Here is a 25,411-nt window from a genome sequence, read left to right on the forward strand (position 1 = left end):
TGACTGACTGACCAGATTGCCTTGTGACTCACAGCAGAAAACAAGACCTGAGCAACTGGCGACTCATCTCGTTGTTGCTGACGCTTGCCCCAAGGCGGATGCAAAAGGCGGAAACAACATTCCAGAGTACAGGGAGTACATAGCAGACAAAGCCGCGCCCGCTAGAAGCTTGTTTGCTCTGCTCTGCTCTGCAACAACAACCACCATCGACGACAACGAAGAGAAACCTACCGTACCTGGCTTCTCCACCCCCGCCTACACCTCCCATCCGGAAGCCTCCTCACACAGCTTCCCCCTTCCTTACCTTACATTCATCTCTCACCCGGGCATGACTAAGAAAAGGCATCAAGCGTTATACTCGAAGCCGCAGTCAACTGCACCGTCTTCATTGGGTGCCTCAGCTTCAGCCTCTTCTTCTACTCGTAAGTCCAACTACAACCCCACGCCCATCGCGCACACCCCCCGGGCCGCGGCCCCTCCTCTTCCTCCTCTCCTCTCTTCTCTCTATCCCATCCTTACCTTTCCTCTCTCACCGAGCTCCTTTCCGTGACGTCGCTTCGGCCACTGACAATGTTGCAACACAGAGACCCAACGTAGGGGCGTCAACGAACTTTTGGCTGATCTTCGCCGATCATCCTCCCGTGCTACCCCGACAGCATCAGCAGCAGCATCGGCAGCGACCACGCCCACCGTCCCGCCCGCTCTCCGACAGATCCTCCAGATCCCAGAGACCCCTCCGCCGGCCCCCAGGCGTGTCCCAAGATTCGACGCCACAGGCAGACGAGTACCACCAGGCCCGCCACCTCCACGCAGCTGGTTATCACCATCCAGCCATGTCCAGCGCGCACACGCGACCGCCGCCCACCGCGGCGCCCAGGCCATGGAGGGCCTGCCTGGCACATACGAGCCGGACAAGGGCAGCCTGATGGATCTCGTCCTCCGAAGGATGGCCCTGAACTGGGAGCTCCATAAGGATTACGATCAGTACTACTTGCACACACTGCCCAGCCGCGTCAGGGCCTCGTTGGCAAAGTATGTTGGCGTATGGTACGAGGGCGGCGCATCCGCTACAGACCTGCACAACATTCTGATTCCTCCTGCGACGCACGACGGCCAGCAGCCACTTGACGTCGATGGCCTGGTGTCCCTGAACAACGACGTCTACTCCCTCGACCTGACTGGCTCGGTGGGCCACTCCATGTCCGTCAGGGAGTTGGCCGACGTGCTGTTCCCACAGCAGCTGGCGAGCGCCGCCGAGGCCGTGCAGGATTCCTGGGACACAGCAGAGGCGCCCTCGCTCCCGCCGAAGCTTCTCCCCAATATCACGCATCTCTGCCTCACCGTCGCCCCTAGCGCACAGCAAGGCGGCGGGATGCCCGGCGTATTGTGGAAGCAGCTCCTCTCGCTCGCGGCGAAGCTGCCCACGCTCACGCACTTGAGCCTAGCGTACTGGCCCGAGCCGTCGCTGACGCCCAACGCAAAGTTCTCCAAGATTGTCTCATCTGACGGCCGCGCCGAGAGTTATTCAGGCACGGGTGCGTACGCGCATACCCTGGACGATGACTGGTCCGAAGCCGTCATTCTGCTGAGGAAGCTGAGCAAGTCCCTCTACGGGCTCGAGTATCTCGACCTCACAGGCTGTGGGGCGTGGTTCAAGGCGCTCATGGCCAACGTTGACGGAGACCACATCGACTGGACCGGGCCATGGGGCAAAGTAACAAAGCTGAAGTTGAGGTATGGGTATGAGATCAGCGTAGACACACCGATTGCGGACCACGAGAGGTTCCGTGAGGCGGCGCACATGGCAAAGGCGATTGAGAAGTACATTGTAGCGCAAAGAGCTGGAAAGGGGAGATTTATCAACGTGGATAGTGATCCGATAGAGGATGCGCAAACGCCGTTGATGCCGTTTATATTTTGAAGAGATAGGAAATCAAGTTACAAATTATTCCCAACACAAATTCTCGAGTATTCAGTCCTCTCCCAATTCAAAGTGCATTCAACACCGTGTACCATAGGTTTCCTCATTCATCTTGTCCACCAGCCTGCCGCCGACTTGCATCCCACAGCTCCCTGAACTTGCCCCGTCCCTGGCTCAACAGGTCCCGGGGGTTCCCGACCTCGACGACGCGGCCCTTGTCGAGGACCACGACGCGGTCAAAGTCGACGACCGTGTCTAGCCTGTGGGCGATGGCGATGATTGTGTGGTGTTTGAATTCGTCGCGGATGAGGTCCTTGACCATGCGCTCCGTGTGAGCGTCGACGCTGCGTAGGTAGGTAGTTGTCAGTTTTCCGGCTCTCAGAGTTGGAATAGAATAGGGGCGGATGGGTAACGATGAGTAATAGTGTATGGGAGAAGGGGGTTAGCATGAAGGGGAAAGGGAAAGGGGAAAGGGAAAGGAAACGGAAATGTGCTTTACCCGCTCGTCGCCTCATCTAAGAGGAGGACCCGTCCGACGTCTTTTCTGAGCACCGCCCGCGCGAGGAAGAAGAGCTGTCTCTGTCCGTGACTCAGCGCCTCTTCCGCGAACTGGGCCTCGAGTCCGCCGTTTTCGCGGATGGTGTCCCACAGACCGACGCGGGTCAGGGCGGAGACGAGGATGTTTTCGGCGGCGGCGGCGGCATCGGCATCGGCATCAGCATCGGATACGAAACCCAGCGGGTCGAGGTTCTGGCGGACCGTGCCCGGCAAGACGAATTGGTCCTGGGTGATGGCGACGAGGGCCGATCGTAAGGGCAGGAGGGGCAGGGCGTCGAGGGGGACCCCGTCGATGGAGATGTTGCCGGAGGAGAGGGGGAGGAGGCGCAGGAGGGCGAGGAGGAGGGAGGATTTGCCGCTTCCTGTGCGGCCCACGATGCCGACTTTGGAGCCGGCGGGGATGGAGAGGGATATGCCGTCTAGGGCTTTTGTGGTGGTTCTCCCGGGGTGGGTGTCTCCGTTGTCGGGTTTGGGCTCTGGGCGTGTCTGCTGCTGCTCGTACGAAGCTACGATGTTGTTTATCTCGATGGCGCCGCGGGAGGGCCAGCCGTGGACGATTGTGGCCTCTGGGCTCTGCTGCCCTCCGGCGGCAGACCGAATCATCAGTGCCTCCCTCCTGAGCGCATCCGCCTCGGTCTCGTCCGGCGTCTCCTCGGCAAAGTTCTTGATACGGGCGACCGCGCCGATGGAGGTCTCGAGCGAGGTCCAGAACTGGATGAGCAGCTTGAGCGTTTCCGTGAAGGAGATGAGCTGGACGAGGGAGACGCCCGTGAGGGCGACCGAGACGGTGTCGCGGAGATGGACGGCGAGGCCGACGACGAGGAGGGCGAGCGCCGTGGTGGTGAGGTCGAGGACGAGGGTGAGCCACTGCTGGGTGAGGAGGAGGATGTAAAAGGGGCGTTGGGAGCGGTCTATGAGGGCGTGGGCGTGGGTTACGGAGGGGTGTGTGAGGGCTTGGGCGCGGATTGTGGGTAGGCCTGAGAGGGTTTCGAGGAAGTGGGTGCTTTTGGAGATGCTCTGGTTAGCTTTTTCTTTTTCATTGCCTAGACTTGGAAGATGAGGATCTAGGGGTTTGGTGTTGGGGAGGAGAGAGAGAGAATTGGAGACTTACTAGACGGGGGCTTTTTCTTCGAGGTCTAAGAGGCGGAGTTGGCGGGAGGTGCGGAGGTATGCGCGTTGGATGTAGTAGAAGATGAGGATTAGGACGGGGAAGCTGATGGCGATGTACCATGAGGCGGAAGCTATGAGAAATGCTTTGCCGACGCAGGTGAAGAAGCCTGTTGATGATGCTCGGGTTAGATGCTGCCGCCATGTTTTTCAGACCAGAGAAAAGGGTGAGTATGGCTTACTTGCGAGCGAAATCACAAGAGCCAGGGGAAGGCTCCTGTCTATCAGACCTACGTCTTGTGAAAATCTAGGATGTGTTAATACCTTAGGAATGAGGGCGGCGTGAACGCAAGCTTACCGGGTGGTGATGGATCCAGTATCTGTTTTCGTGAACAGAGATAGGGGCGCGCTTGACGAAACATTAGAATTCATGCTCTATCGTAGGAGGGGTTTACGGACGGTACTCACTGCATGACGGCTTTGAGTAGACGCTGGTGTAGACTGATGCCCGACTTTGAAGCGACAGGAACAAGAACAAACCTGAAGGAACGAAGTCGTCAACTTGGGGTGCCTCTCAACTCAAAGAGAGAAAGCCTCTATCTTACCAGATGAGTACGGCAAAACACAACACACCACTGATTTGGAAAGCGGCATACACCCCGAGGTAGTAGGCATTATGGCTCGCTGGACTTTCTGCTTGAGAGTCCGTCCAGAACTTCAACCATACGGCTGGTCTCATATATTAGACATGCTTTTGTCGAGGAGGTCGTATCAATGTGTTGTTGAGACTTACTCGGAAATGTAGAAAAGAATGCCCACGTCACCTCCAAGACCATCAAGACGGCCACGAGAGCGGCGCCAACGCTACCAAAGTAGTAGCCGTATACGCTCCAGTCTCCCAGCTGCCGTCTCTTGTCATCCTGGTCTTTCAACGCCTTGGTGCTCTTCTCTACCAGGGCGTCACTAAAAGTCCCGTCTGCAAGCTCTTCTGACTCGGGAATGCTCTCGTCCTGTTCCTCGGTATTGGTGGAGATGAGACTTGAGACGTAGCCTCCAGCCTTTCGACAATCCTCAAAATTTCCTTTCTCTACTACTTTGCTGCTCTCGAGGGCGATGATCATATCTGACTGGGATAGAAAGCCCACTACACCTGCTTGTCAGCATTATGTATCATAAAGGGTGATGAGTATTGAGAAGTTGATACCTGACTGAGTCGCAAGCACAATCGTGGTTCCCCAACATCGGAGAATTCCATTCTTGGCACTGAAGACGCGCTGGAACACTGCCCTGGCCGTATGGTTATCAAGCCCGCTGAAGATATCGTCAAAGAGAGCGATTCGAGGGCGTGAATAGATGGCTCTGGCAAGTGCCTATGCCTAGTTAGTCGAAGGAGGTGAATCCAGCTAATGGACTTACATACGACACGCTGCTTTTGACCACCGCTTAAAGCAATCCCTTTGCTTCCGATCAATGTCTCGTCTCCATCCGGGAGTTGAGCGAGGTCCTTCTCAAGATCACACGCCTGGAGGACTTGCCGATAAAGTTTCTGGTCAAGGTCAGAGAAGCAGATGATGTTCTTTCGAATGGTGTCGTTCTGAATATCCAGTTAGTAAGGCTGTTATATCCTAGATCGGAAGTTCACTCACAACGAGCCAGGGGCTCTGCTCACACCAAGAGATGCGATCACTGGATAGGGCAACTGTTCCAGTGACGTGTGGCAGTTCACCGAGGAGACCTTTGAGAAGTGTACTTTTCCCGGATGCAACAGGTCCCACGAGCATGACGAGTTGGCCCTTTGATATGTCGAAACCCATTAATTCAACGGCGGGAACCGTTTCGGGCTTCCACGCCAACGTCACGTCTTTCACGCGAATAGCGATCGTGCCTCCGGACTGGGTATCTGTTGATAACTGCCCTTTGCGGCTTTCCAGATTCTGGAGTTGCACATCTTGAGCGTCGGAGCTCGTACCTCCAGAATATCTAGCGGGTGAGTTCGACGGAAAATCTCGATACTCTGTCCGCGGCGGTTCACACAAGTACTTTTCGATCCGGTTGAAGCACCCCAGAGCTGCACTCATGTCGAGCACAACCTCGAACATCCAAAACAGCGGCTGGGCCAGCAGGATGATCAACGACAACGCGGCGAAGAGCTTCGTGGCGCCGAGACCTTGCCCATTTTTGGAGGCAATCGTCGTGTACATGGCAAAGGCCACGACGGGGGCGATCATCAGGGGCACTTGGGCCACGGCGGACGTGACGGCGCCGATCACGCGGAAGGGAGTCGCCGCTCGCATCTCGGCGAGCCGGAGATCGGCCAGAGTCTGGGAGAGTTTCTGAGTCAGGCCCGACATTTTGATGCTTTTGATGTGGCCTATCATGGCCGAGGTGATGCCTTTGAAGGTGGTCAGCTTGGCTTTTGTCTTCTTCAGGAGAGAGGATGATACAGACCGATGCGCTTCTGAACCTTTTCAACCCAAATGATCTGGTACTTTTGAGCAGAGGGGGCGAGGAATACGGTGGCACCCAGCGCGAAGACCGACACGATGATCGGACCAGAGGCCGCGTAGCCGAGGTGAGTGCTGAGAATCCATGTGGCGAGGGCGATTTGAATGGTGTTGGCCCAGAACTCGTGAATTTCGCGCCAAGCACGAATGATAGCTTCAACCTTAGTGACGAAAGTCAGTACTGATGTCGGTGATGGGAGGTGAAAGAAACTGCCATGACTTACATCGGTCGACATGAGAGTCACAGCCGCAGAGTCGTCTCCCGGAGCGACACGCAGCTCCGTCGTCTTGGTATAAATGGCAGCGACCAAGACGCCCCGGAGCATGGTCAGGCACCGGAAAGCGGCGTGCCAGTAGAAGCTCGACGAGATGGAAATGCCCAGGTACACGAGCCCATAGGCACCAACGAGGCCGTAGCCGTAGTTGGCCGTCTCGGACGGGTTCTGCAAAAAGTCGAGGAACCGATTCAGGATCAGGGGCTGGCAGATGGTGAAGCCGAGCAGAAAGACCCTGGGGAGGACCACTGCCAGCAACTGCCACTTCAGCGTGACGATGCACGTCCTAATGAGACGGTACTTGGACGATGATCGTGATGCTTCACTAGGCTGGCCGTCGCCGCCCGTCGAGACGCTTGACGGGGGCGACTTGTTCCAGTGAAGCCAGAACCTCTCATTCAGCGCAGCAGCCGACATGGACCCGTCCAGGACGAACAGGTCCAGCGGCTTCAGGAGACGACGGAATCCCGTCAGCAGCAGCGGCGTAAGCCACCAAAAGAGACCGCGGCTGTAGATGCCGCTGGTCTCCTCGGGGCTGTACGACGACGATGGCGACGGCACGAGATATCGCGTCTTCTCCTGGGCTTCGAGGATCACGATGGCCGCCTTGCACGCGAAGGACGCGGCGAAGACGGCGCTGATGGCGACGCTTAGGTGCGACAGCCACATGGTGCGGAGGATGGCTCCGTCCAGCACCAGGGACACGAGGATATATGTATTCAGGATGGACGAAGGCTTAAGGCTCTTCGCGTGTTCTATGTACGAGAGTCCGGCAAACATGACGGTGGCCGCGAAAGACGCGCACGAGGCGGCGATGGAGACGGCGCGCAGGCGGCTTCCGCTGCTGCTGCTGGCCCCTTCCCCGCCCCCGACGACGACGATGTCGCCGCGGTGGTGCGTTACCCACAAACCTATGAGAACCAGTTGCAGGATGGCGAGGAGGGCGATGGCGGCCTGTTTGGTTAGACAGAGCGTGGTGCCGTTGACGGCGTAGGGGAGTTTGCCGAGGTGGCGGAACCGGAGGGGCGCGATGAGAATGAGGAGCGAGGCGGGAAGTATGGTGAAGAGACATTGTTCAAACGTCAGAGTAAAGTCGAAACCGTCGCGACAGTGCTGGACGATTGGTCCAAAAGCATCGTCGGCAGTGAGGGAACAGCCGTCAGAGGTTGAGTTGGCCATGATGAGTGTGGTATTCAATGATGGTAGAAATAGTCAGGAGTAGTTTTGGAGAAGCAAACGAAAGAAATTGAAAGGGCATGAGGGGAATGGCTCATTTTAAGGAACGGGAAATTAAGCTACACATTGCGGCACAGTCAGCCAAAGAGTGTTCCCCTGAGACAAGTCTGTTTGAGGAAGGTAGATAAGCAGGAAGACTAAGTTGGCTAGCGGTATTCATCAGGTGACAGCAGAAGAGATGAATGAAACTAACAGCACGCAAGAGTTGGACAGAATAGTGAAGCTATCCGCAACACCACATACTGCAGCTATCTCGACTGTGGTCTTCTGCTTTGGATAACGGTGCCAAAAATGGACAGAGTCAGTTCCTCTTTGCTCCCGGTGGAGTGACGATCTAGCCTGGAACGAATGCTTCCAGAGAGTCAAGGGTCAAATCGGAGTTTAGCGCTGGCCAGGCTGGGGGACGCATGGTCCCCTGGGGCTACGGGTACGGTGACTGCACCAGGAGACAAAGAATAGAACATACCTTGAGCCTCCACAGGCGGCAAACGACCTCAGAAGCAAGACCCTGAAGAGTCTTGACTGGTTATGGAGGCTCCAAAACTTGCTGTCGCATCCTTGTTGGTCTCCTGTTCTTGTTGTTCTCGTCCAAACAGGTTTCCCGGGTGTCATCCGATGGCCGGCTGGTGACGGGGCCCTGCCACCCTTGTTGAAAGGGTACGTATACATCCAATAGTGTAGGTCTAAGCGTAGCCGCCAATCGGGAAAGAAATGTTGTGGCTCAGTAGCCGTAGAAAGACCGATGACGTAAACTTGGATATCGTTCTACTGCGTACACAGTACCTGCACATCCACAACCCGAACAACAAGTCACCAACCACACACCCTTCTTCCATGACTAAAGATCTTGGCCACGTCAGGCTCGACCTAGACCTGCTGTGTTGTTCAACGCCTCACCAAGCAAAGATGATGTCTCCCTGCCAGTGGATTCTTGCACTTGTTCGTGGCACCCACGTTGTGCTAAGACGCCCAAGTTCCAACTACCGCCCTACCTTCCACCCCCCGTAGCATATGCGCCTACTCTAATCATGGTTTTGCCCCCAGTACAGGCGAGTGACGCTGATGGGGCCGCGGGCCTTGTTCCTGTCCATCGTCTCCATCACAGCATTCTTTTACCTCCAGTCAGGGTCCCCTCGGTTGCATCATTGCCGGTCCAGGGTCTTGGATGGCTGGTTCGATATGATTCACCCATTGATCCTAGGCTACTTGGTCTTCCTCAAAAAGGCCTGGACCCCTTTGCTACCTTTAAAGTCTTTCAGTCGCGGGGTCTTTTGATTTTGAACACCACGTTTCCAAGTGACAGGCAGTACCTACCATAAGTCTCTCGACAAACCTCTGGTCCGCGGTCACAAAGTCCCGCTGTGTACCCAAACAATCTACACCCAAACCCCGCCTCCATCCAGCCATTCTTTGGTTTGTTCAACGCGAGCAAAATCAGCCAATACCGACAACATGCATTTCACCGTGATAGTACCGTTGGTACTATCCATCGTAGCATTCGTCCTCTCCTTCCTCGCCCTCTTCGCCGGGCACAAGGAGGGATTCATGGAGGACTACGACGTCGTCCGCCTCAACACCTCGACCCTGGGCCACAACCTCATCCCCTCCGCAACCTCGGAGGCTGATCCCGCTGCTACCACCGGCAGCTTCCTCGACAAATTCATCGACGGCGTAGGCGACAAGGTGTCCGACGTCCTCAACAATATCGGCAACGATGTCGCTGACCGCCTCGCCGACGAGTTGGGAATCTCCGAGTGGTACTCCCTGCACCTGATGGACGTGTGCCACGGCCAATTTTCGCCCAACGTCACGGCGCCCAACGTCTGGCTGAACGTCACGAACTGCACCCAGCCGACCCCTGGTCGTAAGTAAACTCCCGCTAGTACCTTGCCCTATCGTCTGTCATGGAAGCTAACATGGAAACACTAGCAAACGTGAACCTCACCAAGATGCTGGACCAAGAACTCGAAATAGGCCCTCTCAGCCTGAGTCTGTCTGACCTCAACTGGCCCGACACCATCGAGGACGCCATGGACAAAGTCAACAAGGCCCTCCTCGCCATCTTTGTCCTCTACGTCATGGGCATCGGCTTCTCTGGCCTCGCCATCCTCGGCTCGCTGGCCGCCTTCTTCCTCGGCTTCAAGAAGCGCATGACGCTCACCAATTTTGCCTTCGCCTTTCTGGCGGCTCTCGTGCTCTTTGCCGGCAGTCTCGTCACGACTATCGGCGCGAAGGAGGGCGCGAAGCAGATCACCGACATTGGCGAGGACGTCGGCATCTCGGCAAAGGTCGGGCAGAAGTTTATGATTATCTCCTGGGTGGCCTTCGCCGTCATGTTTGCGGCGTCCATATACTGGGTCACGCAGTTCTGCGCTGAGAGGCGGTCGCGCAGAGCGCCGCGCGGTTATACCGAGAAGCGCCATAAGAAGGGCAGCTTCTAAAATTCGAAGCAGAATTCTCGCCGGTTTGACTCGTTAAGAGTCGTCAAACCATAAGTGCGCCTTCACTTCTCTCAGATTGAGAAACCGCAGTACGAAAGCGATGTATTTGAAACGATACCCTTGTCGTGTTTGCCCCGATAGCTGGCATATCATGGCTATTCCCGACGTCACGATCCTTTTTTAAACCTTGTTCAAGATACCATTGTCGCGATATATAAAGCCAAAGTACACCATTTCATAGCATTACTTCTAGAACCACATGAATAAAGATGCCATCATTCAAGGAAACCCAGTGCCGGCTGTTGACACTCTCAGTCCATCGTTGGTGAGACTATAGCTGTGATTGTAACTTCCTCTGTATAAGTGAATATGAGTCAAGTTCAACTTCAATATGAGAACCCACGAATGAGGTATGATGAGCTGTCGAACTTTGTTCACGCTCTTCAACATCGGAATCTGCCTTCGGAGGAGACCCACCCCGGCTCCGGCGTCACGCACCCCGGAATGTGGGGTACGTCATTCCTCCCCAAACAGGCAACAACCACCATGTCTCAACCTTGGTCAAACGGACCCAACCTTGACCGTCGCCTTAGGCGCGCCACACTTCAACTACACCTCACCTCAAGGGCTCTTCAACTCTCATACTTCACCGCCGTCGCACCGTTGCATACCACGCTTTCACGGCTGTGAAGTTCCGTATCTCCTCGTTCTCCTTTTTACCTCCAAGTATAGTGCGTCTCCTCCCCCCCTGTCGGTAGAGCACCGTCAAGATGCCCTCCCTCCCGTTCTCAGACCGCATCTCCTCCGCGGCGAACATGCAAGGCCGCAACGACGACGGCGAAGAGGAATCCCTCCTTGGACGGGGCCAGCAAAAGGTGCGGCGTTTCTGGGATGGCTTCATCGACTTTGCCCTGCAGGGTAACATTCTCGAGATCGCCTTTGGTTTGATGTAAGCACCCATTCCCCTAATTATGCTCGACAAGCATGCCATCCTTAAGTATGAGGAGACGACTCAAGAGCAGGTCCCTCTTATATCAACAACGCTTACATGCAATAATGTTGTTTGAGAGTGTCAGCCAGCTTCATGTTGGACTTTTGCCAATATGAACGGGGATCCTGGTAGATTGACACATACTGCTTGATAGCATCGCGGCCGCCTTCACGACCCTCGTCAACAACTTTGTGCAGAACATCATCATGCCGCCCATATCCGTCATCTTCCCACTCAACCGCAACATGGAAGAAAAGTTCGCCGTCCTAAAGGGCGGCCCGAACTACACCCACGACAACAAGTACACGACCCTCGAGCGCGCCAAGGATGATGGCGCCGTCGTCTTAGCTTACGGGTAAGATTCTCCTTTAGTTCACGCACCTTAATTCTGCTTGATCATCACCACGGAAAGACTTCATGTGGTATCGGGTTCGTCCTCGTCCGGAAGCATTCGCCTTTGTGACTCTGAGGGATTACACACCCAAAGAAACTCGCTCAACCGTCTCTAACCCCCACATAGCTCATTCCTCAACCAACTCGTCTCCTTCCTCTGCGTTGGCATCTCGCTCTACGGACTGGCCCACTTCTTCCAGTTCTTCTCCCGGGAGCCGATTATTAAGCATACCGTTAAGTGCAAGTATTGCCGCAAGCGGATCAGCAATAAGGTAAGCCCTTTCTTCCACCCCCCTTCCCTCGGGTCTCAGGCACCCCTGAGATGACGGAAGAAGAGAGCCCGTTGAAGCTAATGTATCGAGCGTAGGCACAACGCTGCGTCAACTGCACCAGCTGGCAGGACGGACGTGAGGACCGGGCTCATCAGTAATGAGGCCCTCCTCCAGTTCTTCTTTATAATGTTGATGGGATCGTGCTCGAGGGGTTTTGCTTTTCTTTCTCAAACTGGTATTCAAGCATGTCAGGAGTGGGTTTGGCAGGGCAGCATCATGAAAGTCGGGTGTTGGGTGTCGGTGTGTCCATGAGTATTATTCCAGCATAGCAGGGTCTGGAGTTGACAGAGTTCAGTGCCGTTTCGTGATTTATAAAGTATTCACAGCATCATCATTGAAACCCAAGTCCATATTCTTTCTTCAATGAAGTGACTGAATCTACTTTACCACGTATTCATATCCGTGTTAATCCAAACACTCTCACTACTTGATGAGATGCGGCTACGTCACGCTCTGCAATACCCCTCTACTCTACTCGCCAACACTGTACTTTCCCAAGGATCCCATCTCGCACCGTTATACGCACGCTGTTTTTTTTTTTCTTTGCCGCTTCATCAAACACCAGGCATCGTTTCTTCTGCAACGCCCCCGTTCCGCCTGAAATACTCCTTTTGCGCGCACGGCGACATGATGTGGCGGAATGTTATAAACGCCGCACAACAGAGGACGAAGACGCCGCCAACGCACGCTAACGCTATACCGGCCTGCACGCTGGGTTCCATTGCTTAACTTGCTTCTGTAATTCTGCGAGGTGAGAGAGAGAGAGAGAGAGAGAGAGAGAGAGAGAGAGAGAGCAGGGGCCGAAAAAGAAAGAGATTGTTGTCCCTTGGCTTGCAAGTATGAATTCAATTCCTGGTTTGAGACTGTGGGAAAGGCGAGACGCGGGCAGTTTGCAATCTTTCATCTGGCTAAGTGGTGGACGCTGGGGAAGTAAGAGGTGGGAAATAAATTATGCTTCAATAGGATTGTATCTATACAACATGCTGCTCCTCATGTACAAGAACTATCGCGATTCGTTGCCCAGCTGTGCTGAGACTGGTTCAACAAACAATGCTTTGGTTGTCGTCGGTATGACAGCCAAAGAAGAAGAAAACACCTCGCCTTTGACTCACACAAAGTCAACGAGGTGAAGGGAAATCATCGCCACAACAGGCAACAAAAGGTCATTCTTGACAATGAATGAGAAACAAGCATGTTGTTACAGTTTTGACAGTTATTATGCGTCAAGAAAGGCCGCAAAATTATTCGCGAGGCTGCCTGTTGCTGTTCCCATAATATACCCAATGCTGGATGGCTCGACCGAAACAACATCTTCAAAGACCTGGCTCTGCCACCAGCATACTTAGAACATCATGAACCCAACTGCAGCAATTGCGCCAGCAAGAAGACCGTCCCGGGCGACACGGGGTGCAGCGGCGTTAGGCGTTGACGTCGAAGAGGCCTGCGCACTCGTGGCCGATGCAGCGGACCCGGACCCGGACCCGGACCCGCTCTGCGCCGATCCCGAGGAGGACGCCGTGGCCGTTGCAGTCGCAGTCGCAGTAGCGCCGGTCTGAGCTTGCTGCAATTTCTCCAGGCCAGCGGTGACGGTGAGGGGAACGTAGAGGCTTGTAGCCGTCAGAGGCGAAAGTCTCATGTTGGCCATCATGGCGGTGTTTCCGCTCTTTGTGACAATCTGCTGGTAGTCCAGGCCATCACCTGAAACGGTACCAATGTACTCGATTGATCTGGAAAAAAGAAGATTCAGCGACCATGGTCAAGATTTTCAACCGCCCACTATCGGATGCGCCTGGGTGATGGAATGACGAGTAGATTAGAGTGTGGGGACGACTTACACTCCGCTGGCGGTATGGTCAATGTGAAGTTCCATGGTCGACGGCCCTCCCACGAGGGTCATCAAGGCGGAGGGGTCGGCGCGACATTGATAATTCGTGCTGTTGGTCTGGCAGCTCACGATGTACGTTGTCGCGGTGGGATTAGCGTCCTTGATGGACGCGTCGTAGGGGTTGTCCCCGAAATAGGGGTTGAGGACGCTGATCACGGACGTGGTTTGCGCCGCGGCGATGCCCACGAAGGCTAACAAGGCTGTCGTGCAGTGCTTCATCTTGTGGTCAGTATGTGATTAAGAGGGCAAAGAAAGTTGCCCTCGTGAATATCGCGGCGAGGCAATGTTTTTCTTGGCTGGCCATGGTGGTTAATTTCCCGGCAAAGCTGTGCCGCAGGCTTACTGGAGGAACTGGGCCCGAGAGTCCATGGCCATTTCTGGTCAAGCGCTCGTGTCATCGTGTGTTGGTAGCGAGAAAAAAAGAAGGAATAAACCAAAGCTCCAAAACGTCAGTCCAGGCTGCTGTTGGCAAGCAATACTCCGATTGGACGCCGCGCAACAACGTTGGCTGTCATTCTGATGAAGAAAATCAAACGTTTTGTGTTATGGAAGTGATGCCATAAAACGACTTATTGCGAACCCGAATGATTGAGGCTCGCTGGCACACTTGAATAGCTTCGCACAATATGATTTCTGAAAAATCGGACTGTGACCTCTGTGCACCACGCAATTGTTTGTACGAAATATGAGGTAGCTAGCAATATGATATACTCGTCCCCTAGAGATGCTCGTTTTGGTGGAGTGCATCGTGTATCCTGCATTGAAAAAGGCATTTATTGCTGTTAACTAATACGCAGGTTAAAACTCGTCTAGCATCGGCATGCTGTAGACAGACGTTAGCGATTGGGCACTATGGCATGGGCGTGGTAGTTGTGCAAGTTGGAGCTGAGTTTATTTTGACATCTTCCGGTCTGCGACTCTGCGGGCCTAGATTCGCCGAACTGTAGCGGTGAGTTTACTAGGACGCTTCAATTGCAGGATGCCCCGGCCGGGAGCAGGACGGGTCGGATGAAATGGCAACATCGAAAGCCCTTGCTGGTTGAGCTCGGCGTGAGTGATGGGATGAAAGATGGAACGAACTCGTTGGAACAGTCGCTCAGAATAATCTTGTGGCCAGTGCACAGAGACGCTCACAGTACAGATCGAGACTGACTTTAGCAGTGCGACTGACTCCAACGTTGAGATGGTCACAAAGACGAAGGCGTGGTCACCGGCGAGAGCCGAGATAATCGTCTATCGCGCGTGGGTAGAAAGTAGATGCATCTGCAGCGGTGGATAATGACCACACATTGGGTCCTGCCTAACACGGATGAGGGAGTTGCAGCGAGCGGAAAGAGGGCCCCGAGACTCGCAGTCGGAGCCTATCAAACAGCAAATCGAGGCGGAATCGGCTCCCACTTGGACTTCACTTCCACTCGGGGTCCAGATATCGTATGTTCCACGTTGACGAGGGCATGGTCCATTCTGATCAGCTGCGATCGAAAGGTATCCAAGAAAGATCCGACAAAAGGAACCGTTGGGTGGCGGGGAGGTGAGACCGAGACCGTGATGTTTCTGAAGAGGGATTTTCTGGTCAGGCCGGGTTGTGGGCATGAAGTCCCGGAGTGATGCCCAGCATTAACGACGGGATGGGAAGGTGCTGGTGTTTTGGTCGAGGTTTCCTCATGGGATGCAAGTTACCTAAGCCTCCTCTGGAAAGGCAAGACCGCAAGAGTCACTGTTGTGAGTTGCGACTTCCTCAGTAGCGCAGCGGAGCGGGGACGAACGGGCATGACGGGGGCACGGGGGGGCCACGGGGGGGACAGCCAACCCCTGCCGGTTCCTGCCTGGCTGGCAACGTCCGGCCAGTCAGATGGCCAGTGACAAGAGGACCGTCTCCAGTCCGGGCGCCCGTGCCCACCCAGCTCATATTATTATTTTTTTCGAAATTCGCGGTCTTGGCATTTCTTGGCCTTCTTCCCTTCCATCCTCTCATCGTCGCCCGTTTTGTTTCCCTCGCCCAGCTGCCAATGTCCACCACTAGCATTGGATGATCCAGCAGCCGTCGGCCCTTGGCCATCAGGCGAGCCGCGGTGGATGCTACGGATACAGTGGTACACGCACACACTGCAGATACCTACTCCGTACGCACGCTACGGTTACCCAGCTATTATCGCACGCATTGAATCGCCCCCAAGATGGAGGTGCTCAGCTCGCATTACACCCACTGCCTGCAATGCAGCAGCAGGTCTACTGCTGGGTTGCCTTTTGGGAAGGCCGTTGACGGTTGAAGTCTCAACCTGACTGAACTGACGGGAAGCGCCGTTGTTACGAGGAAGCCAGCCTACGGAGCACACCTTACGCATACAGTGAGCATGAGGTCTGCCGAGACAAGGGCAAGCCACCTTCGTCTCCCGTGGGTCGTGGACCTTTGACCCTCTCACACATTCGCCGAGTCTCCAAAGGGCGCCGTACCATCTTGTCCAAAAGTCTTGGCTTTCGTCCCATTTTGCCAAAAGAATGCCAATCGCTCACCTACTCTCCCGCCCAGCCTTGGCCGGCAAGGACGGCGCATTGGCAAAGGCTGCAAAGTCCTCAATCTCTCTCCGACACGTCTTTCTACTCACCTGAAAGTTGAGCCGCTCCCCTTTGCTCGCAATACTGCTGTCACGACAGTAAATCTCCTTCACCGGAAACCCCTCCTCATTCTCTCGGCTCCGTTCCTAGCTTGCTCTTTTAAGGAAACGGACTCCTCCGACCAAGACGCAACCTTTCCCTGCTTGCTGACAGCTTCCGCTTTGCTGTATTCGTCGTACCGTATGCCATCGCTACAACCGCGAAACACCCGCTACGACCGTCCCATGCTATAACCAGGGTCGCTCACCACCGCCGCATACGAACAAACCCACTCTCCGCCCCAAAGAACGGCCAACGGCCTTTCCTCCGACCTTTCTCCTACTTTGATAGGGAAATCAACGGCGTGTCACCGAGTATCCGTCTGGCTCCCCCAGCTTCAACACCCGCCCTGTCAACCTGGTCCGCTGCATTGCATAACCTTGCCTTGCCAGTATCGGTAGCTGTCCGACCCATGAACCGCCTCCGGTGGCTAGCTCGTTGACGTCAAGCACTGCTGCGCCTTTCGACCGGCTCGAGACTCGACCAATCCACATTCTACGTCGCCACGATGAGGTGCTCCCAGCCTTCCGCCGCTCTGCTGTCACTGTGTTTCTTTTTCTCGAATGCCGTCCTCGCCGATGATACGACCACTGTTCCGATCTACCTGCCGCACTATGATGCGAATAGCTGGTCGCAGCTGCGGGGGAGTGTAATTTCAAGTGTATGAGACTCCCAATGCTGCCAGAGCTTCCTATCGAATGCGATTGCTGTGATCTAACTATTTGCGCCATCGTAGAATGCCAAAGAAACAACATATACCGTCTTCTGCCCGCCACAAACAAGCCCCAACTGCGACCTAGCCATCGAGTTCCCCTTCGTCTTCTCCGAGGGCGAGAGCACGCTTCAGTTCCACGGCACCAAGACATCAACTCTGTAGGTTCTCGCCTCCCGCAACACGTGCGTCGCTTGGGAAGGAGTGGGATAGCTAATTTTGACGTGGGCGGACAGCATCGCCGATCTGGGCTGCACATTGAGCGGGACGACAGCTGCGACATGTTCAGGATACTCGAGTCTAAAGAGCGGATACATTAACGGCAAATTGACGGGCCCGACCGAGGTGTCATGGACATCGACCATGACCGGCTCTGAGGTGGAATGGGGTATTCTCACTATGGCCGAGGAGCCCGCGGCTACAGCAACCCCAGCGACGACAACGACTGCCGACAACTCGAACTTTGACGACTTCTTGTACACGGATAGCCTGTCGCCTTCATTACCTGCCGAAACCAACCCGAGCGCTGCCCCTCGTCTTGGTCGCGGCTGGGCTCTCATTGCATCAGTATGCAGCATGGCAGTTGTCGCGTTGGTGGCATAACCGGCGACGTTTCTACGCTCTCAGACTACCTACCTACGGCACACTATACCCACAATGGCGATCACGAATGATCTGCTACTCGGAATCCGGAAGAAAACGAAATAGAGAGCGGCATCATCATCATGGAAAGGCAGCATACGAAGCAGATCAAAACTAGGAAACTGGATCTCGGGACAACGATTTGGAGAGAGTGACACATTATTGGAGTTTTGCCCACGTGTCAGCATAAAGGGGGAAGCAAGTGGAGTGTCGTTGGCGAGCCCATTGTCTTTTCTACCCACAGAGCTTTGTCATTTCTCGCAATGTGCTCCTTTTTGGAGTTATACCCCGTATCGGCGTTGAATTTATTTACGATCAAGGGATCAACGGCAAATATAAACATGGAAAGGACAGGAGGAGATGATTCCTAGTCCTATGATTCTTTGTGCAACCAGTTTCATCGAAAATTCGTGTCGTTTATCCACCGAGAACATGCCCGTCAAAACAATCTGTCACTCATCTCATTATCTTAGAATGAACGGATCCTTCGAGCAGTCGCACGTTTGACAGGATCCCCGCCAGATTGGTCGGCAGTCCTGCGTTACGCTCCACGCAAGACAACATGTGCGTGGAACGCGGACAGCTATTATACTCGCTTCTTGGACGATCGATTCTTCACCAAGCAGCAGGGCGACAAGCATGATGTGTTAATTTGAGGTCTTGAACATTAGAAACTTTCAGGGGTATGTATAGTCTTTCATATGTTCAGAAATAATGCCTTTACCCAACGCCAGTTACGCCTATTTTCCCTAGATTCCTTTCTACACAAGAGGCAAATGCCAAAATAGCAACATGGCGCCCAAGACGCTTGTGTATGTACATTTGAATAAGATGTTTGCTGCGTCACTTTGGCTCGGGACGGTGGCGAGAGGCGGGTCAGTCGTCGAATTACTCGTCGAGTTGTCGGTTGCATTCGTGAGGCTGGCGCAATGCCCGTCAGCGGTTGATCCCCCGTTGGCTCATTGTCCACTGAATGCACAGCGCAGGACACGAAAGGACGCAAAGAGGGTTGGTTTCCGCAACGGAGGTTGTCGCAAAAAACCTACTGGCTAACGACGAGACCCTGGATGATCTCGAGCGCGCTCATGGTCTGGCCCAGGCCGTAGCTGCCGTCGTCGCCGTCGACGTACCACTTTTGCCCGCACGTCACGTTGCCCGCCGTGGCCTCGCAGGCTTTGGCCGCCGCGAGCGCGCTCGGGATCAGGATCTCCTTGACCTCGGGCAGCAGGGCGGGCATGACGACGGCGGACTGCCACATGAAGCGCGAGAGGTAGCCCTTGAACGTCTTCATGTCCGTGTTGCAGGTGCCGACCGTCTCGCACGCGGGCTCGTACATGATGTTTGTGCTGTTCTCGTTGAGGGAGAAGAAGCTCTTGCGCGCCGTGGCGAGCATCTTCGTCGCGCGGTCCGCCCAGAGGACGTCGCCCGTGTGGTTGGCCATGACGGCCGCGCCGTAGAGGTAGATGCCCGTGGAGTAGGTGAAGGAGACGTAGTTCGTCTTTGTGCAGTTGTCGCGCGCGTCGGCGCCGTCGTAGACTTTGAGGTCGGCGTCGAGGAAGCCGACGGCGGCGGACCAGTCCCAGACGTACGAGGCCCAGTCCGCGTAGCGGGAGTCGTTCGTCGCGGCGGCGAGGCGGGCGCCGAGCTGGAAGAAGCCGCCGTTGCTGACGCTGTTTTTGTAGTTGAGGCCGTTGGGGTTGGACTCGTAGATTTGCCAGAGGAGCCCGCCGCCGCAGTGCGTCATGTTCCAGCGGCCCGCGAGGGAGTTGAAGATGTTGCGGCCCATTTGGAGCCAGGCGGGGGCCCCCGTCGAAGGATCGGGGTCGGGGAAGTTGCGCTCGGCGGCGGACATTACGGCGAAGCCCCAGAAGCCGAGGTCGTCGTTTCCTTCTTCGAGTTCGTGCTCGGGGGGCATGAAGTCATAGTTGGGCCCCGTGTTTACTTTTGCGGTCAGGGCTTGGGTCAGGACTGCGTTGTAGGTTGCGTCGCCTGTGTAGTGGAAGTAGTCCATCATTATGCCCCAGAGGGCGCCGGCTTGCCACCAGTAGTATGGTTCCGGGAGGTCGCCAACCATCTATGGAGATTGTCTTGTCAGTTCTTGTACTCGATGTTGAGACTATCCTTCTCGTTCGTGGAGACCTGAATTGTCTGTTCTAGGTTGACATACCTTGGGATCGCTGGAGACGTTTCCGTTGTAGTAAGACATGGCACCGAAAGCCAGACTGCCGGCAATAGCCTTGACCGAGTCTTGGGGCTCTGTTAGCAGAAGCTTTACATAGTTGGGAATTTGGGCGGCACCAACCTGCGTTATTTACATCGAGCGTCTTGGGCGATGTGAAGGCGGAGACCGCCGTAATAGCCACGGAGGCGATGAGAGTGGGCTTAATGAGGACCATGGTGGTGATACCAGGAGCTGATCTACAGACTTTGGGCGCGGTGAGTTGTCACCGTTCTGATGATAGGACAGTGTCTTCAAGAGACCAACTACTTATCCAGCGCCTTTCACAAAGGAATATTTCGGATATAGCAAAGTAGGGAATACTCCGTCAAAGAGGGACGTAGGGTGAGAGAAAACAGTATCTCCTAAAGGAATGGCTTTTTTGGGTGAAAGAGGGCGAGAAACAAGCAGCGAAACAGTTCACGAGAAACGAGAGGAGGTTGAGAAGCGAAAGTGGCAGCGCATAGTTTAGGTAATAAACAGGCAAGAAAGTATCCGATCTACATACAGGGCAACCGAGGCGTTCCTCTTAATGAGTGAAAAGGAACGTCGCAACCAGGGGGGCGAAGAGGGCAGTTCGCTGCTCAGGTCCCGGCGCGCGGTTCGTGAGGTGGCACTAGGAGCGTTGAGGGGTGAAGTTCAAGGAATAGACGGCAGCTCCGGCCAATGGGGGGGGGGGGGGGAAAGGCCACTCGCTGAACTTTTGGTTCGACTCAGCCCACCTTTCATCCCATGTTCCATCTCTTTTAGACTTCTTGACAGCTGCTCGTACAAAAAAGTCTCCTTGCCCACATGAATCCCGCCGGTCTCCCCCCTGACTCTTGGGGCGGGCGGTTGTGAACTTGGGTGTAGACAGGGGCTTCGACTGGGTCATCTCCCCATGTTTTGAGAAGCGCGGCGGCGGCCTTTAGTCAGGTACGCACATACGGATGTATATACTTGCAGTCTGGAGACGCTGCGCTGTCACTGGGCTGAAGAGCTGAGGAGGAGGGGTGGTTGACTGGTCGAAAGGGGAAGTTCCAACAGGACCAGAGCCGCCGAAAAGGGGGGGAGGGGGATGCGGGAGAGCGGGGTGTGGGCGGTTTGTGTGGTTCTCAATGCAAGCTTACAATGAACAAACTTGCATGAAGAAAGGGTATTTCGAATTGTGATTGACGGGCCAGCGTTGTACCGGGACAACCCATGGCAGATCGAAAGAGGATGGGATCATAGAAGACCTCTGGCTCTTTTGGAGTTCTGCTGTCCAGACATGTTGCAAGGCCGGCAATAACCAGGCAGGATGTCGACGATTGGGTCAGTGATTGGGCGCTTGTTTGGAGGAGTGGTGAGAAACCCTTGGACGGGATGATCTACTTGAGAGCCGCTAGCTCGGGTTACCGTTACCTCCAGCTCGACACATGAAACAGCGACGGCATCCAATTTTAGCCCTTGCCTAATGGAGAATGGCGGGGGCCTGGGGGTGCCTATCGGCAACCATGATTTCTGGAAATGGTTGACAAAACGGCGGTTGTTTTTTTCCCTCTTCTGTGGTGGCGCCGTGCCGAATGCCGGGTCTCGTAAACAATATGGAAAAGGTAATGGATTGGTTCTCGATGGCGCGTTGCTGGCGGTTCATTTCTCAAATCTACTTAGGTCGACTGAAAGCCAGGCAAGCACTGGCAGGGTCAATGGGCAAAGGCGACGACTCAACTGGATCAGAACCAATAAGGCAGATTATCAAGTCCTCATGGCTGTCGACATTTCGAAGAAACCCGGTGTGATAGCATATAGCTCTTGTCCAACGGTTGCGATTGATTGATTGTCTTGCCCGGCGCAGTTGCTCAAAATCACGTGATCATGGTGGGGCCGAATGTTTGAAGCCATCACGATCATCTCACAGGCGTTTAAGATATGAGAGCTGGGGGCCGTACGCAGTAGTACATAATTATTTCTGAGATAAAGAAGCCACCACTCTGCTATTGGAAATTTATAATGACGAGCACTATACATTTCAAATTGAAGAGTAATAAAACAAACCGTAAAAGAAAAAAGAATGGTCAATGGAGGTTCCAAAGCCGGCGCATCACGGACTGGTTAAGACTTCACGACCTTCTCCCCTCGACTACCTAGGCGGCCGCCCCTTTTGTTGAGATAGTAACAAGAATGGTTCTCTATATCCCCCCTTCGGCCTGTCGTCTGAGGTTGCAGATTGATGCCGCTCACATACATGCAGGGTGCCCAGCTAAACACTAGCAAATTCCCTATTATCTTGACATTAAAGAGACCTCGTCAATGCCTACCTACAGGCATTTTCCCCGAAATAATACTTTAATACTTCTTGTACGGCAAGGAGTAGGGGTGAGTTTCCCACACCCCCTAGTGAACGAGACCTGAGTTCTCCTACTTACAAGACATTTCGTACGCACATGGTAAGAATTAGCTGGAGATACATAGGAAATGTCTGGGGCATTGACTTTCCATGTTTACTCTGTGGTTATGCTGCGAACCCGTCTTCAACAAGATTGTCATGGGGCACACAAGACTGATACCTCAGGCTGGGAACACATACGTCCGAATAGCACTATAATCTTTCCTGCTCATGATATGAAACAGCCCAATTTAGAGTGCAGTCATCTTCAACCTGAAGCAAAGAAAGCTTGCGCAGTCAGGGATACCGATCCTGGTGGTGGTGATTCCTTTCTACATGTATCTCATGGTGACTCACTCCGGTCTCTATCAGCGACTCATTGATCCTTCATGTCAACTGACAATATAGATACATGATAGTCATTAAGATAAAACAGCCATCCTCAACTAAGAGGCAACTCAAACACGCCCACCTACTGCTTCGTCATCGCTTTAAGGCAGGTGATGAGGTTGTTGTAGTGGACGTTGATGTCTCGAGGAAGACGCCGGAAGAAGCAGCCGAGGAGATTCTCGATCATGTGCTCAAGATACAGAAACAGACGCCAGCCCTAGGCGTTTAATTACGAATTCATCAGAGAGAGAAAACTTGGGTTAAGGCATAAATGTCTAATCTTTATGCCTCCATATGATTTCCCACCGTCCCATCGCCCCGACCGAATACGTTCAATGCTATATAAAACACTTTTATTTGGCCGTCTTCCCATCATCTATCAATGCCTCGTTATAAACCAGTCCCATCTATGCGACCACCCCGTTCGCCGCCGCCTCCTTCTTCTCCTCGTCCGGCTGCCGCGCAGCTCCGCGCACCTCGGCCAGAACCTTGGCAATGGAGGCAAGGAACCTCGTGACCTCGTCCTCGGTACCAATCGTAATTCTCAAACACCCAAGACAGCCGTGCTCCTTACCGCGGAACCGCACTACGACGCCCTTGTTCTCCGCGAGGCGCTCGTACACGGCCAACGCCGTGACGTTGTCCGGCTGGCCCGCCTCATCCAGCATCTCGTACAACAAAAAGTTACTCTCCGTGCCGCCGCGCAACCTGCCGACGCCAGGTACCCGGGGAAGCTCGGCAATAATACGGTCCCGCTGCGTCAGGATCTTGGCGCGGTTATCCCGCATGACGGCCAACCCCTTGTCGGAGACGGCGTACTGCGCGAGCGCGCTGGTCGGCGTGGAGATGTTATACGGCGCTTTCATGGCGTTGAGCAGGCGCGCGACGGGCGGGGAAGCGAACGCGGCGCCGAGGCGGATGCCCGCCATGCCGAACGCCTTGGAGAGGGTCTGCATCACGACGAGGTTGGGCCACTCGAGCACCCACTCGGCCATGGAGCTGCCCTCGGGCGCGAAGTCTATGTAGGCCTCGTCGAGGACGACGACGCCGTTCCACGTCGGGTGCTCCAGCACGCGCTGGACGTCCTCCTTCGCTAGCACGGATCCCGTCGGGTTCCCTGGGGTGCAGAGGTACACGAGCTTGATGTTGTTGTCCGGCTCGCTCAGCGCGGCGAGGATGCCGTCCGTGTCCATGCCGAATTCGGGGGCGGCCTTCAGCGGGACCTTGACGATGCTCACGTCGTTGATCTGCGCCGAGACGGAGTACATGCCGTAGGTGGGCGGGCACGTCAGGATGCGGTCCTTGCCGGGGGCGCAGAAGCAGCGCAGCAGGGCGTCGATGGCCTCGTCGCTGCCGACGCCGACAAAGAGGTTCGCGGGGGCGAGGTCCTTTGCCGTGTGGGTGTGGGTGTTGCGCAGGCGGCAGAGGAGCTGCTTGAGTTCCGGTTGGTGAGGGTCCGGGTAGCGGTTCAGGCCTTTAAAGTCGATGCCTAGGTTGCCGGCCTCGAAGTCGGACTGCAGCGAGGGCCCGTAGGCGTTTTCGTTTGCGTCGAGGAGGACGTTTGTGCCGTCATCTTTGTAGTCGCTGGAGAGTGATGTCAGAGATGGGCAATGTTTATGAGAGTCTTGTGAGTGAGCTTTTTTGGCGAGTGAGAGAAACTTACTCTCTTGCGCAGCGATAAGGCTCGAGGGCTAGAATATTCGGGCGCGCACACGTTTCGAGGTTAAAAGGCGACATTGTGGCTTGGGTATCTGGAGAGTCTATTCTGGTCAGATGCTGTGAGGATACTGAAGCGGAGTGAATCCTTATATCACCAGTTTCGCTCTCACTTGAGTACGATAATCGACGTCGGGTTGAGTCAACTCTCGGCTACTGTAACTGGGTTCCGACAGCTGGGCCCGCCGACCCCGGAGCCATACGTCGGCACCTGCCCGGGCCAAAGCGGGTCATCAGGGAATGGCAATTGGCCAATGAGGTTCGATATGTTGCCTCTGTCATTCATCCGAAAAAAATCGATTTCTGAGATGCCCACAGGGCTCAGCGCAGATCGGGGCAACACTTGCGCGTAGAAACTGTAGGAATCCTGATCGTGATCCGTTGTAATCTCGGCTTAAAACAGGCACTCCGAAGCCGTCTAGCTCGGCATCGGCTCGATTCCAACGCGGCACATGGAGCAAAGTCTGAAGTGATGAAGCCGATTGATGATTTCAAGCCGCAAGTCAATGTTCGCAGACGACCTTAAGTGAGTACTGATTCGTTCTGCTTCTTATCGTTCCAGGCTTTCCACAGAGCCGCAATTCTGATATCAAATGGACTGCATAGAGAATAAGCACTTAGGTTCCCCTCCCCACGCAATTATGCAGTTGAATGAATGCATGCTCAAGTATGCTCTCATGCTAACTCAAAAGCTTATTCGGATTCCCAAGTCAGCTTCATCCTCGTTTTCAACGGGCGGCATTCTGTGATCTTCACCATACTTACACAGCCGAGTCTTAGCATTTCGATCCAATTCGTCTTTGGGGGCCAATGTCACTAGATTGAGCATGCATCTTGATCTTACCACTGACCAACCCGGACTTATGCCCCGCTCCTGGCCCGGGGTCGCGGGTCAACTGCCATCGCCTGCATTCAGCCTGAATACAGACGAGCACGCCAACACCACGGGTCTGGTCCAATTCCAAGCCAGCTTTTTTTTTTCTTGAATTACGGCAATGTCGGATGTCCATGTCGGTAGGTAGGAGAGAAACAAACAGGAAACCCCGCACAACCTATGTAGTATCCCTGGTTTGCATGACGAACGAGCC

At 54.7% G+C, this 25,411-nt stretch overlaps 8 protein-coding genes across 8 annotated transcripts; 4 read left to right on the top strand and 4 right to left on the bottom strand.

The window, feature by feature from the left end:
• Window positions 1-130: 130 nt before the first annotated feature.
• On the top strand, window positions 131-1,921 carry CTAM01_02831 (tafazzin; the record flags this gene model as incomplete). The annotated part of the gene is made up of 2 exons (XM_060518869.1): window positions 131-422; window positions 585-1,921. Coding segments are annotated over 2 exons (1,629 nt in total), but the record flags the coding sequence as incomplete, so codon positions are not given.
• Window positions 1,922-2,024: 103 nt separating this feature from the next.
• Window positions 2,025-7,544, bottom strand: CTAM01_02832 (uncharacterized protein; the record flags this gene model as incomplete). Its single annotated transcript, XM_060518870.1, has 13 exons — window positions 2,025-2,265; window positions 2,421-3,482; window positions 3,591-3,756; window positions 3,829-3,893; window positions 3,945-3,995; window positions 4,055-4,126; window positions 4,192-4,315; window positions 4,380-4,730; window positions 4,791-4,956; window positions 5,007-5,180; window positions 5,233-5,978; window positions 6,035-6,251; window positions 6,315-7,544. 13 exons carry the CDS (start codon window positions 7,542-7,544, stop codon window positions 2,025-2,027), a joined length of 4,665 nt encoding a protein of 1,554 aa, XP_060386673.1.
• Window positions 7,545-9,053: 1,509 nt separating this feature from the next.
• CTAM01_02833 (SUR7 protein) lies at window positions 9,054-10,042 on the top strand (the record flags this gene model as incomplete). Its single annotated transcript, XM_060518871.1, has 2 exons — window positions 9,054-9,465; window positions 9,531-10,042. The coding sequence occupies 2 exons, from the start codon at window positions 9,054-9,056 to the stop codon at window positions 10,040-10,042; spliced, it is 924 nt and encodes a 307-aa protein (XP_060386674.1).
• A 770-nt stretch (window positions 10,043-10,812) lies between these two features.
• CTAM01_02834 (large conductance mechanosensitive channel protein) lies at window positions 10,813-11,856 on the top strand (the record flags this gene model as incomplete). Its single annotated transcript, XM_060518872.1, has 4 exons — window positions 10,813-10,991; window positions 11,188-11,388; window positions 11,554-11,698; window positions 11,794-11,856. The coding sequence occupies 4 exons, from the start codon at window positions 10,813-10,815 to the stop codon at window positions 11,854-11,856; spliced, it is 588 nt and encodes a 195-aa protein (XP_060386675.1).
• Window positions 11,857-13,100: 1,244 nt separating this feature from the next.
• On the bottom strand, window positions 13,101-13,862 carry CTAM01_02835 (uncharacterized protein; the record flags this gene model as incomplete). The annotated part of the gene is made up of 2 exons (XM_060518873.1): window positions 13,101-13,485; window positions 13,594-13,862. The coding sequence occupies 2 exons, from the start codon at window positions 13,860-13,862 to the stop codon at window positions 13,101-13,103; spliced, it is 654 nt and encodes a 217-aa protein (XP_060386676.1).
• A 2,944-nt stretch (window positions 13,863-16,806) lies between these two features.
• Window positions 16,807-17,613, top strand: CTAM01_02836 (uncharacterized protein; the record flags this gene model as incomplete). The annotated part of the gene is made up of 3 exons (XM_060518874.1): window positions 16,807-16,959; window positions 17,035-17,171; window positions 17,247-17,613. 3 exons carry the CDS (start codon window positions 16,807-16,809, stop codon window positions 17,611-17,613), a joined length of 657 nt encoding a protein of 218 aa, XP_060386677.1.
• Window positions 17,614-18,694: 1,081 nt separating this feature from the next.
• On the bottom strand, window positions 18,695-20,048 carry CTAM01_02837 (glycosyl hydrolase family 76; the record flags this gene model as incomplete). The annotated part of the gene is made up of 3 exons (XM_060518875.1): window positions 18,695-19,726; window positions 19,820-19,899; window positions 19,955-20,048. 3 exons carry the CDS (start codon window positions 20,046-20,048, stop codon window positions 18,695-18,697), a joined length of 1,206 nt encoding a protein of 401 aa, XP_060386678.1.
• Window positions 20,049-23,014: 2,966 nt separating this feature from the next.
• On the bottom strand, window positions 23,015-24,344 carry CTAM01_02838 (histidinol-phosphate aminotransferase; the record flags this gene model as incomplete). Its single annotated transcript, XM_060518876.1, has 2 exons — window positions 23,015-24,191; window positions 24,271-24,344. 2 exons carry the CDS (start codon window positions 24,342-24,344, stop codon window positions 23,015-23,017), a joined length of 1,251 nt encoding a protein of 416 aa, XP_060386679.1.
• Window positions 24,345-25,411: the final 1,067 nt, after the last annotated feature.

Source organism: Colletotrichum tamarilloi, assembly GCF_030869305.1.
Source record: "Colletotrichum tamarilloi strain Tom-12 chromosome Unknown Scaffold_6.1, whole genome shotgun sequence".
NCBI lineage: Eukaryota > Fungi > Ascomycota > Sordariomycetes > Glomerellales > Glomerellaceae > Colletotrichum > Colletotrichum tamarilloi.